The sequence below is a fragment of the Sorex fumeus genome, unplaced genomic scaffold, assembly GCF_029834395.1.
Source record: "Sorex fumeus unplaced genomic scaffold, SorFum_2.1 ptg000285l, whole genome shotgun sequence".
Classification (NCBI taxonomy): domain Eukaryota; kingdom Metazoa; phylum Chordata; class Mammalia; order Eulipotyphla; family Soricidae; genus Sorex; species Sorex fumeus.
In genome coordinates, this window is record NW_026606342.1 from 260,028 (window position 1) to 273,507 (window position 13,480).

The 13,480-nt window shown below is 43.8% G+C and overlaps 1 protein-coding gene across 2 annotated transcripts in view; it reads right to left on the reverse strand.

The window, feature by feature from the left end:
• Positions 1-2,707: 2,707 nt before the first annotated feature.
• SLC31A1 (solute carrier family 31 member 1) overlaps positions 2,708-13,480 on the reverse strand; it is a 30,204-nt gene continuing 19,431 nt past the window's right edge. For both annotated transcript variants that reach the window (XM_056109527.1, XM_056109528.1), the window contains 4 exons: positions 9,924-10,069; positions 9,040-9,112; positions 7,512-7,680; positions 2,708-5,752 (listed from right to left, as the gene is read on the reverse strand). In XM_056109527.1, the coding sequence (XP_055965502.1) occupies positions 5,551-5,752; positions 7,512-7,680; positions 9,040-9,112; positions 9,924-10,043 (564 nt within the window). In that variant the 5' untranslated portion in view covers positions 10,044-10,069 and the 3' untranslated portion in view covers positions 2,708-5,550. The remainder of the gene's footprint in view (positions 5,753-7,511; positions 7,681-9,039; positions 9,113-9,923; positions 10,070-13,480) is intronic.

A 13,480-nucleotide genomic window follows, 5' to 3' on the forward strand; every position in this document is an offset into this window, starting at 1 on the left:
AGAGGAATCGAACCTGGCTCGGTCAGGCCGGCTGTGTGCAAGGCAAACGCCCTACCGCTGTGCTATCACTCCAGCACAGCAAATAATAATATTTATGGGCTGATAATAATATTTATGGGCTGGAGAGAATACTGTGGGTAGGGCACTTGCCTTGCAAGTGCCATCTCTGTTTTGGCTCTGGAACCCCATATGGTCTCCCTATCCCTGGCAGGAGTGATCCTCGATTCTGCACAGGTCACAGAGGCATTCTACACCCTAGCCAGGAGTAACTCCTGAGCACCACTGCGTGTGGCCCCCAAACAAACAAAAATTTGACTATCTTGGATGTCTCATGTACTGGAGTGCTTTAGATCCTGGCTTTTTAAAAACTGTGGACTGTAGGGACAGAGAGATAGTTCAAAGGGCTAATGCACATACATCGCGTGTTAGAGGTCTGGGTTTGATCCCTGGGACTGTATGGTTCTCCCCCGACACTGAGCACTGCTGAGTGCGGTCTTCCAAAACAAGAACAACAAACCCGGGTTGTGTAACTGAATATAGGGATGAGCCACAGAAACATTGGCAACAGTAAAAGGTTTCGGATTGCGTTAACAACCAAAGGAGTTATTCCGCCAGCAGTAATTCCTGAGTGCAGAGCTAGAAGTAACCCCTGAGCATTGCGGGAGTGACCCCAAAAGCAAAAACAAACACTGTCACTGTCACCGTCCTCTCGTTGTTCATCGATTTGCTCGAGCGGGCCCAGTAACATCTCCATTGTGACAATTGTTACTGTATTTGGCATATTGAATACGTCACGGGTAGCTTGCCAGGCTTTGCCGTGTGGGCAAGATCCTAAACAAACAAACAAACAAACAAACAAACCCCAAGCAAAAGTTAATTCAAAACCAAATGTGTAATTAATCCAAGGAGTTTCTGGCACTACTTGCTTTGTGGCATTTTTTGGACTGAAGGGGGTTTCAGGTGGGAAAAGTTGAAGCCCTGCTTTATATATATTGCTCTTCATTCAAGTAGGTACAATTACTGCATTTTTACAAGTGAGAACTAGGGCCAGGGAGAGAGAGTCCAGAGGGTAAGGTGCTTGCTTGCCTTGCGTGCAATACCCAGCATCGCATAGTTTCCTGGCCACCTCCAGGAATGGTTGCTGAGCACAGAGCCACACGCCCTGGCCATTGGCAGATGTGGTCCCAATTTCTTCCCACTCTCACCCCAGTTTTTAAAATAAAAATAAAAAGCTTTTTTTTTTTTGCTTTTTGGGTCACACCCAGCGATGCTCAGGTGTTATTCCTGGCTCTGCACTCCTGGCAGTGCTTGAGGAACCATATGGGATGCCAGGGATTGAACCCAGGTTGGCCGCGTGCAAGGCAAATGCCCTACCCGCTGTGTTATCGGTCCAGCCCCCTAAAATTAAAAAAAAAAAAACATTTTAAGGAAGAAAAATAACTTGTCTAAGGTCACTCAGGATTCCATCAGTGTTGAGGGGTCCCCGAAGGCCATGCTCACCATAGAGAAGACTAGGAATGGTGCTGAATGGTCAGAAGTCTATTCTGGAGGCCAGGACGAAGGACATGATAGGGGCATGCTGCTGTTCCCAAGGTGATTGGCAGGGCCATTGCTCTGATCAAGGCTTGGCAGTGAGCTTCCACTCTTAAAAGTTTAACTCAGACTTTTGCCTGAAGGCTTAAGTAAGGGAACTGCATATTAGCTTTCAAATTCAGTGTCCCAGGACATCTCATAAGAACCCATGGGCAAAAAGTCCTGTAGGACTGACATGTACTGGCTGGAAGTGATGTGTTCTTTCAGAGCCTGCCACTCTGTGGGCCATCAGGTGATGAAACTAGCCTCTGGGCCTCAGCAGGAGTGCCAGGCCGCTGAGCCATCTTCCCAGTCTTTTTTTTCCCCATTAAAAAGATTTTATAAAGTAGTTCACAATATTTGGTTACATTTAATATTCAAACACCAGTCCCACCAATAATACCCTCTCATCACCACACTTGGGATGTTTCCATCCCGAATCCTAATCCCTGCCCCAAAGCATAATTGAAATAATTTGCTTGAGCGGGCACCAATAACATCTCCATTGCGAGACTTGTTACTCTTTTCGGCATATCAAATATGCCACGGGGAGTTTGCCAGGCTCTGCTGTGCGGGTGGGATAATCTCGTAGCTTGCCAGGCTCTCCAAGAGGAATGGAGGAATTGAACCTGGGTCGGCCGCGTGCAAGGTGAGTGCCCTACCTGCTGTGCTATCGCTGAAAATGTTAAAAAATAGTATCCTTAGCGAAGAGTGTGAAAATTGTTGTATTTCATCCAGGGGCCATTAATCCTTCCTATAAGTCTGTGAAAAATAATTTCGCTCTAAGATTGGTTGTCTCCTACTTTGAACCCCATCAAATGTGGTGCGGTACTCTTCGAGTATGGGTAGGGTGTGTCCTATGAGGTGTTGTGCAGCCGCATAGTCCAGGAACAGGGTCACGGTTGGGTGAGGCTTGGAGAGAGCAGCTGTGAGCACGACGGAGGTCGAGTTCTGGAGGCTTTCGGCTGCCAGTGTTGGGTCCCTTGGGGCAGGGAGGGGGTCTCGCCCAAACCCTCTACCCAGTCACTTGTTATCAGCCCTGTCATCCGAAGGGCTGAACAGTCAGGCTCAGACTGTGTGGGCAAGACAGGACGCTTACTCTGATATTCCCCAGAAAGGAAAGATGTGCAGAGACTCACAAAATCAAAATATTTATTTTGTTCTTTAGCACATGACAGTGTTAAAACGTTTCCACTACAGCAATACTGCTCTCCGGGAGCTTACAATCTAAAACAGTCAATGGGAATTGTAGACCCAGTGATTAAGGCATTGTATCAATGAGCAGATTTTTGTATCTTTAGATATTTCTTTTTGAAAGGCGCAGCTGGAAAGGGCAGGGTTAAAAAGATCAAAAGATGTGTACCCCTTGACCCCACACCTCCCAGTGCCATTTAGGGACCCTTGTGGCTAGAACTCAAACCAGTGCCCACAGCCTGTAAGGGAACTCCAGAAATTGTGAAGAAATCCGAATCTCCCATCCTGGTGGACACAAGGGGGCTGTGTTTTTCCACCTCATGGGAAACAGCACCCAGGAATTGAACTGTGTGTGGGACATTGTGAGGTACCCCATCTTACCGAAGTTTCACGATGGCTCCTTGAGGAATGCTTAAGCGCTGGCCAAGTTTTACGTTGACTGATAATATGTGGCCAGGTCCCCTACCCCAGGACTAGGGAGATCATGACAAAGTGGATTCATGGGAAGAGAGCAGAAAGGGGAACAAAGAAATGGGGCAGCGAGCTTTCACAGATGAAGTGGAGGGAAAGAGAAATTACGATCTAAAACAAAGTTAGGCATTGAATGGCCAAGACATCAGAAATGAAGGTCAATGGGATCATAATAATACCATAATACCACAATCCCAGAACTCACAAAAGATGGTGTTTAAGGTTTAATTCTTTTCTCCTTCACGAACCTCTTCCTTGCTGGCACTGATTTTCAAGTCTTGGAAACTCAAGCCTTTCATTAAGGTGACTGTGAAAATCTGAAAACCTACGCCACACTGAGTGGGTTTCAGCCTAACACTTGTCAAACTAGACTCTTATTTTTATTCCTTATTCTTACGGTCCTGTTCCAGAAAGGGTACTTTGTAGCGATTCATGCCATGATTTCTAGAGAGCACCAGGGTCACTAAATATTAATTCTGATTTTATTATTTATTCCTTGGCTTCTGAGACAGTAAGTAATAACAGGCTATGTTACACCTTTATGTTGAACTCTTGTCGGTACCTGTCATTCACTGTTCTTGGTTAGGATCAGCACTCTGAGAGGTTGGAATGAGAGAAAAATGCTGGTTTAGATTTTCACTTCAATCCAGTAGGCTCACCGTGGTCCTCACTCTACACAATAGAACTGGCGCCCACAAACTTGGAAACCACAACAAAGGCCAACAGGATTGGTTTGTCTCCACTGCCCTGAGGCACACTTGGGAGTCTAGCACCAAGGAGGGGAGGGCTCAACACCTGACAGAGGTAGTTTGGACTGGGATCAAGACTGTAGTGACTAATAACTGAACACAATAAAACTCCAGCGTGATTCTTGATGGAGAGATGGTCTTGGCCACTTGCAATTTAATTAACTCCCCAGAGTAACAAAGGTGGTCCAGGGTTCCCCTGTGTGGGCATGAATGTCAGGGGCTAAGGAAAAGCTGGTGATCAGCAGGTTGCACTCCAAGCTGACCCTCAGGGACAGCTGAAGCTTTGCTCTTCTGGGCAAAATAATGATGGCTGGCTGCCTCATGCTGCTGATCAAGATCAAAGGTCTCTCTCAACTTTCCAACTACTCCCAAGAAACCACAGATCTTAAAAAACACAGGATAGTGATTTTCACACATGCTGACAGTCATTTTGGCCACAGTTCTGTGTGTGTGTGTGTACACACACACGCACACGTCTGCATTTGGCTGTTGGACCTGAGTGTGTGAGGAATAAAGTATTTGCCAGCTATCGCTGAAGAATTAGGTTTTAAAGTCCAGATAGAACCACTGGCCAATTAAACACTCCATATGTCCATGCCAACACCACGTGACACTCCAATAGTCTCAAGCAGGGCCTCTCCTTGCCCATAACCAGGTACTTGTTAGAAACGCCAACAGATTTGTGGTCCATTAACTTGTGTCTCAACAAACCCTCTAGGCGATTCTAGGTGCACCCTCAAGTTTGAAAACCTCTAATTTAGAAGTAGACACCTTAGAAACAAAGACAATAAAAAAATGAAACTCCCCAAGCTCCTGCTTCAGTTAGCTGTGACACGCCAAGGTACCAAGTCAAAGTAAAATGCCAATGATTTTATTTTAAAATGTTCGCTCAATTGATTGTCATTTTTCCTATCTCTAAATTCATTCTAATCAAAAAAAGGCTGCATAGATCACAGTTAATGAGGAAGCCCCCTCCCAAGACCACAAACGTCCACGCTCTCCAAACCTGTTTGCACATGAGGAAGATTTCAGTTCAAAAACCCCACCAGGGAAAGCGCAGTGGATTCCTCACTCACTGGGTCCTAAGACTCGAGGTGTTTCTTTTTTTCCTTTAATTACTATTTAGTTTGGGTTCTTGGCTTAATTGGGCAAGAATTTCCATCAGTTATGATCAATCCTGGTTGAAGTTAACCAAAGGGAAAATAACCCCAACAGATTCACACATTTATTAAAAAATAAAAATAAAACCAATAAAAAAGGAAGTAGGTGATCAAGTCATTGAATAGAAAGCTACCTGGATTAGATAAGAACTTGGATCTAAAAGGGAGGGAGAGAACATCTCATGGGTGGCTTCCTTGAGCAAATTGGGGAATTCTAGCTCATTAGAAAATAGTAATGGAGACGATCACTTTAGCTAACAGACCGTGAGCTAAACCTCTACTGACAGCTCTCTGTATGTGTGTGTGTGTGTGTGTGTAGAGGGGAGATATCAGGAGTTATTATGTCTTCCAGTCTTGAACTGTTTCCCACTGCAATGAAGAAGGCCACACCATGGGGTCTGCCGTTAATGGCAATGTTCCGTGATATCCACCACCACTGCCTTCTTCCAGCTGAAGAGGAAGTAGCCGGTGCCGGCCCCCGCGGCCACGGCGATGCAGAGGTACCCATTGTAGGTCATGAAGATGAGCATGAGGAAGTAGCTGACAACCACCTGGATGATGTGCAGCACTGTCTGCAGGAGGTGAGGGAAGCTCAGCATCTGTTGCCTGCGGAGTGAAAAGATGACAGTCAGGGACGGACCCCTAGAGGGCTTCCGGTTCATGGCTTAGCACTGAACTGCCAAGCAGAGACGGGCACCAGTTGGGAGTCTTAAGACAGATTCGAATGGAAGTGCCTCACTGTTACCTGGGCAACTCACAGGTACTTGTGCGGATGTGGGTGGCCAATAGGTTCCTGGAAATGAAATGACAGGACTGTTTGCCTTATAAGCAGTGGCCAGATGATGTTATTGATCAGTGGGAAGAAACCTTTTTGAAGTCAAAGGAAAGAAGTAATCCCCTAACTTAACTCTACCCTGAATCTTGAAAGGGATGGCCGAAACCCTTCTAATTATGGCCTGGATCTTAAAGCCTTTTGTCTTTGCAAAAATCAGATTCTCTAAAAATGGAATAGGATTGGGGCTGGAGCGATAGCATAGTGGGTAGGGCATATTTGCCCTGCACACGGCCGACCAGGGTTTGATTCCTGGCATCCCATATGGTCCCCTGAGCACCGCCAGGAGTAATGCCTGAGTTCATGGGCCAGGCATTGCAGGGTGTGACCTGAAAAGCAAAACCAACAAACCAACAAAAAAGGAATAGGATTGAGGGTTGAAAGGATGGATTTCGGTCAACAGGGTATCTTGAGCTTCCACGTCTTTTTTTTTTTTTTTGCTTGCTTGTTTTGGGGCCACAGTCTTTGGTGCTCAGGGGCTATTCCTAGCTCTGTTTTCATGAATGATCCCTGGCAGTATTTAGGGGACCACATATAGTGATGGAAATACAAGACTAGTGTTTTAACCCTGGTACAATCTCTACAACTTCCCCCCAAACCCAAACAAATACACAATTTAGTTTTAAGATCCCCTCACCCACCAAACACACACACAATTTAGTTTTAAGACCTGCATTTCTGGCTTGCTTGTCAAACCCATTTTCTCTCTTGAACATGTATCTTGCACACTTGTTTCTGTATCTCTTTGCTTTTTTTCCACCGAGAAGCCCAGGTCCATGTACATCTATTCTTTTTTTCCTCTCACCTCTTCCTTCGTAAGTTTCAATAAAAATGGGCATGACCAGAAGTAATTCCTGAATACAAAGCCAGGAGTAACCCCTTGAGCATTTCTCGGTGTGGTCCCCAAACAAAACGAACAAAACAACAATGAAAGCAACAGATCGATCTTCCTGAGCTGATCCCTGATCCCTGAGCTGAAGAACCAAGAGTAAGTCCTGGGCACCACTTGGTGAGGTCCAAAAACAAATTAATTAACCAATCAAACCAACCAACCAACCTAATACTATCTTACTTACAAACAAAAAACTACATTTCTATGGAAACAATTTCAAAAGAGCATCTTGCCAACCTGTGGGGGGTATTTTATATATCTTGATATTTTCTTAGATGGAACCCAGACATCTGTAAATTCTAATAAATAGGAACAAATTCTTATAGAATGTAATCAAAACTGGGGAGATTGCTCAAAGGGTTAAGCATATGCTTTGTGGATGACCCCTAGTATTTGCAGTATCCTAAGAAAGGAGCTGGGAGTGGCCCCTGAGAGCATCATCAATTTGCTATACCCTGACTTGTATCCTTGTCAGGTTGTTAATACTTTGGCAAATTAAAAAAAATTGATCCTATCGATCTTCCCAAAGAACCGGTATAGTCATGTTCATCCCCCTTTTGGTTGGCTCAGGACCCACCCTGCAAACCTCCAAAGACAGGTCAAGATCAAGGTCAGACAAAATTGCAAGTCCTTCATCTTACCCAACCGTTTTGTGCGTCTCCATCAGGATGGTGCCGTTTGGTCCGGGCACAGGCATGGAATTGTAGCGGATGCTGACCTGAGACTTGCGCAGCAGCCGCTCTCGGGCTATCTTGAGTCCTTCGTAGTACATTGCAAGTAAGAACACTGCCACGAAAGCGCCAGCCATTTCTGAACGGGAAGAGACAGTCATGAGACACAGGTGCAAACACCATGAAACGGGGAGTGCTGTCCCGACCAGAGAGACAGCAGGGAAAAACTGACACTACTGAATTCTAATACAACGTGTAGGTGCCATTCACAATAGTTACGGCTTCAGAAATAGAAGAGAAATGCTAACAGTTTTATCAGTTACAAAGCGTTTTATGATTGACTGGGTTTTGGTCACATGACATTCGACCAGTGTACGTCTCCAACCACCAATGTCCCTCCCTTTCCCCCTTCCACCCCTACCCCCAGTCTGCCTCTATACAGCAGGCACTTTCCTTCTTTCTCTCCCTCGTTCCTTCCCTCTCTCTCCTCTTGGTTTGCAACACGGGTTACTGAAAGGTTACGTATGTCCCTTCACCTACTTTCAGCTCGAAGTTCTTATTCAGAGTGATCATTTCCAATTATCATTGTCATAGAGGTTCCTTATTGATCCTAACTGCCCTCTCCCCCACCACTTGTTGGCAAGCTTCCGACAGTGGACCAGCCCTCCTGGCCCTTGTTTCTATTGTCTTTAGCCAATAGCCTCGTACTATGTTTTTTATATCCCACAAATTAGTGCTATCATTCTATGTCTGTCCCTCTCCTGACTCATGAGTCAGAATGGATGGACACTCCATGACTTCATTTTTCCTGATGGTTGCATAGTATTCCACTGCTAACACAGTATTAATGAAGAGCAGCACCATCTCCACAGAACTCATTTTCTGAATTAAGATATAAAAAATCGTTGAATAACCTGCTGAAGTCATTCCATTAGTGTGTTACATGTAGACTAGGAGGGGAAATAAAGTAATTTTTTTGGGTCACACCCAGTGATGCACAGGGGTTACTCCTGGCTCTGCTCAGGGGACCATGTGGGATGCTGGGAATCGAACCTGCGTCGGCCGGAGCAAGGCAAACACCCTACCCGCTGTGCTCTCACTCCAACCCCTGAAATGAAGTAATCTTAAGTGCTACTTTTTCCACACTGTGAAGTGCTAGTAATGACAAGAATGTTTTGCACATGATCTGAACTGAATGCCACCTCCTCCAAACTAAATTTTTGTACTTAAATGGTATAGAACCCGTGCAACCTATATTTAAGGTACACCAACTCAACATAACAGACACAAAGATAGGGCTACCTCAAAGCTCAGACGGTCCTTAAGATAGACCCCAATTAGGAAGGATGTAATAGTCCATTATAACAGAAAGAGTAGTACACCGGTGGGGTCTAGAGGATTTGGGCCCCTGTCCCACCACTGCCATGGCTGAAGGCTTAACTTCACTGTCTGTTCACGTGGTCATCACATCCGAGACACTGGAAGGCAGCGTACTCACCTCCAGGTGTATTTATTATCAAGCCAGCAAACAGTATTTCCACATTCTTATAGCCGAAGTAGAAGGTCATTTGCTGCCAAGAAACCAGAACAAGTCCCTCAGAGATAATGGAAGGTTCTAAATGAGCTTTACAGGCAAAGGGGCTTAGAACATTTAATTAGAATAATTCACCAAAGTGGGAAATCTTTCCCGTAGACCAAAACTAAACTCAGAAAGGGGTTGTTTTGTTATCCAGCTTTTACTTTTGTTTTTCGGCCATATCCGGGGGTACTCAGGGCTTACTCTTGGCTCTGTACTCTGGGATCACTCCTGGGGGGCCATATGGGATGCTGGGGGTTGAGCTTAGATTGGCTGTGTGCAAGACAAGCACCTTACCCAGCTACACTATCACTTTGGCCCCATGTCCAACTTGTGTTTTGTTAGAGCGAGGAGTGGTCTTAGGCCACATGGAGTGCTGGGGATTTGAATCAGGGATGGCAAAGTAAGTGGCTTAACTCCTGTACTCCTCTTCAGTCTGACAAAAAGAAATAAAGAAATAGAGAAGAATAAACACTAGAAGTCTTGGTTGTGGTGTGACTTGGAAACTAACCTGTCACATGATCTGGGATAGATAAATCCTGTGATTCTTTGGGTTCAGACTTCCTTTTACCTCAATGGCAAACTAACTATTGAAGACAATTAGGTCTAGGGCTGGGGGTGGGGAAGTTCATGGTTTAATCTCATGGTCCTGAGTACCAGCAGGAGCAACCCACAAGCGTTAAAAAGGGAATAGCCCTGTAGCACCAAATAAGTTGTGGACCCCAAACTAATCAACCCCCAAATTCTATTGTCTCTGTGACCCAAGTGCTGGGAAAGGGCCTAGGCTGCCTTCCTGTGGCACTTACCATGTTCATGTCTCCCCCGCCGTGGTGTGAGGATGAGGTGGTGGGGTGATGGTGAGAGGGTGGCATGGTGCTGTTATGGTCCATGGAGCTCATCCCCATATGGTGGGAATGATGATCCATTTTTCCAGCTGAGTCAGCAGAAGTTTCTGTAACGAAAAATTACATATAGTGCGTTAAGGATATGCAAGGAGTTCTCAAAAAATGCAAAATTCATGTAATAAACAGAATCTTATCTTTCTCATAATGGTTGGCACAAGCTGCTTGGAAGGGGGGGGTGACACTCTATTAGTTCATTGAAAGTACTTCTGGCAGGGGATTTGAGAAACAGACGCTGAGTAATTGTTTCTGAAAAGGGGAGGTTGGTCAAATAAATTTGGGAAACTCACTGCGTATTAAAAGAATATTCCAATATAACAAGGTTATAAACTATTACGCCCACAGCTTTTATACTGAATAAAACACTGAAATTTCTCTTTAAAGTCAGAAGACAGGCCAGAGTGAGAGTACAGCAGTTAAGGCACTTGTCTTGCACACAACTGACCTGGGTTCAATCCCTAAAATACCATATGTGCACGGCCAGGAGTGATCTCTAAGCACAGGATCAGGAGTAAGCCCTGAGCACAGCTGGGTGTGATCCAAAAAAGAAAAAAACACAACTTTTTATAAGGGCCACTTTGTGAAATTATGACCTGGGATTTAAAACTGAAAACTCTCAATATTTGCAGAATCATTCCTTTATTACAGACACTTGACTGTATGTTCAAATCAAATAGGCTAGGATATTGCAGGAAATAGATGAACAAAGGATGTAATTAATGAAATAAAATTGTCCCAAGGTCTTGAAATTGTAAATGTCAGGAAAATGTAAACAAGCAGATAATTTACCTAACTGGAAGGTCTGCCTTTAATCAGGCTATTAAGAATACAGTTTCACAGAAGACAACCAAGTCTTGTGCTGATTTAAATCTGAAGAAAAGGTCTATTGCTGCCCCAGGCAAACAGTGTGCTAGGAATGGAGATGCCCATCAAAGCTAAGAGCACAGAGCTGGAGAGCCTATATTCAATTAGGGCCAGACACTTGCATCATTAGCCTTGACACCCTATCAGAGCTGGGCTAGAGAAATTCATCTCTGCCCAGGCAGACCACAATGCCAGTGGGGTGGGGTGGAAAATGGGAATTTGAAGAATGAGGAGAGGGAAATATTGCGGGACTCTCTGTATTTGTCCCTGTTAAAAACAGATAGAATAGGGCTGCAGATAGAGTGCAGTTAAGTATGTATGTCGCTGACGACAGTTTTCTCCCTGACACCTTATATGGTCGCCAAAGCACTGGAAGGAGTAATCCTTAAGCACCACAGGATATGGTCCCCGAACCCCAAAGAAGGCAAAACACATTTAAGAACCAGATTAAAAAGGTCCAAAATGGAGTGGTTGAAGCCTGACCCCACCCAAACTTAATACCTAATCCAACCGTAGTTTCAACCTCACCCATAGTAATCTTTAACCAAATTGGAGTTACCAGATCAGCACCAATGAGGTATCTGATAAGACCCTTCCTTTTCTAGGTGACTTGACCTTTGTTGATAACCTGGTCCATGTTCTCTCACTGATACAAACCCTCCATTTCTTGGGGCCACAAGAGGGCCTGCTGATTCCCAAATTGCAATAAAAACCAGAGCTCTAAAATTGTTTTTAGACTCCCTCTAAAAATCCCTTTAAATGAAAAAATTATAAATCCCTTAAAAAATGTGTGGAGGAAAGGGTGTTTTGGAACTTTGACGTTGGAATTCATTTTCATAAGCCCAAGTGTACTTCTCATTCTTCACCTTAATCCAATATTGATCTGTTCTTACTGTGCCAAACACAGCTCAGAGCCACTAATTCAACAGTAAGCAAGACAAACAAGTTATTGAGAAAGAAACAATACACAGAAAAAACTCCCTGGTGTGATTACATGCGGGAAGGAAAACAACCCAGGGTAATGATGACAGCGTTAGAAAAAGGTGAAGAATAATTCTTTACAGAGAGTCATGTAGGCTTTTACTTCAAAAGCATGAATATTAAACACATCTAAATGACTGTCTCCAACTGCCATTCCACATTTTTATCAAGGCAAGCTTAAGAATCTTCTGGGCAAAGGACAAAGTATCAAGACAACCAAAGTTCAACTCTGAATTTTAATACTTTTCGTGCTAGACATTATGATTACAGAGTGTGCTGATCTGGTATCACAGAAGAATAACCCACAAGAAAGCACATTTAAGATTCAGAGATGGGCTGGTTGTCCAGAGGGCAGCAGATTCAGAGGCAGCCAACAGTGAAATAATAGCAAGACTGGGTAGTCTTACTTAGAAAACACACCCTCAGCATGGGCCTGAAGTCACACATTTTGTTCTCTTCTAGTTAAGTCTGCAAGGTGATTCTACTCAATAAAATCAAGGGCAGCTTCAGTTTTTATTAACCATGCAGACCGTGGCCTTTGACTCAATGAAATGTCTTTTCTGAAGAAGCTTTAAGGCTGACAGTGGGAAGGGAAACAGCCATAATTTTCATGTAGGGGGCCCAGGAGGGCATGTAAAGGTCAATTTAAAGCTAGAGGCACACAATCAATGCCAACAGGTCCTTATGTTCTTCTAAGTGGTCTGCTAAGAAAAAAACCCACGGGGAGAATATGCCAAACACACTACAGCTCAAATGGGGAAACAAATTTCTTCTTAGCACACGGTGAGTCAAATTGTGTTCTCTCTCCCTACTTCACGTTCCAGAAACCAACTGCCAGGATTATTTGGATAACTCATTACTTAAAGCAAGCAAGCACACCCCGTTCATTTTCCACTTACGGGAGCTAAACTGGCAGTTGGCTGGTTTTAGTCTGTTCCTTTGATAGTCTTAAATTGTTAAAGACTCAAGCTTAGCTTCTTCCAAAATAAAACTGAGTACTGAAAAGGAAGAGATAAATTAAAAACAAAGCCAGGAAAGGAGCAACGTTGCTGTGTCCGCTTGAGAGCCCATGCTTTGTTTTTTGTTCATTAAGACTTCTCTAAAGGGCAGAGGGACTTTATCTAAGCGGGCTCTTCAAGAACTATTTTTTCTAATTAGCCCCACCTCCATTCTCTTTCTAAGAACTGGGTACAAGGTCTCCTTCATGTAGCTGCACAGTCTTTTAAGGGAATTAAGTTTCTTGATTCACAAAAACAATTACAGTTTCCATGGAAAAGTTAGTAATGTCCAGCAACAGAAAGGTAGCAAAAGCTTTATATTATACTTTGTATTTATGATTTTATAATAAATATTTATCTTTATATTCAATGTATTTCTTTATATTATTGAATTGATTCAATGGATAGGGCAATCCATATGCATGTCAATGCCAGTACTTGTTTAAAATCTCCATCACGCACTTTTCTTCTTTTCCTTATTCCACTTGGTCAAAATTACAAATTAAGGTGCTTAACAATCTGTATGTAACAAGGATAGAACAGACAAACAAAAAAATTAGGCTCCTAACTTTCAATTTATGATAAAATACACCTACGGTATTTTACTAAGCATGTATA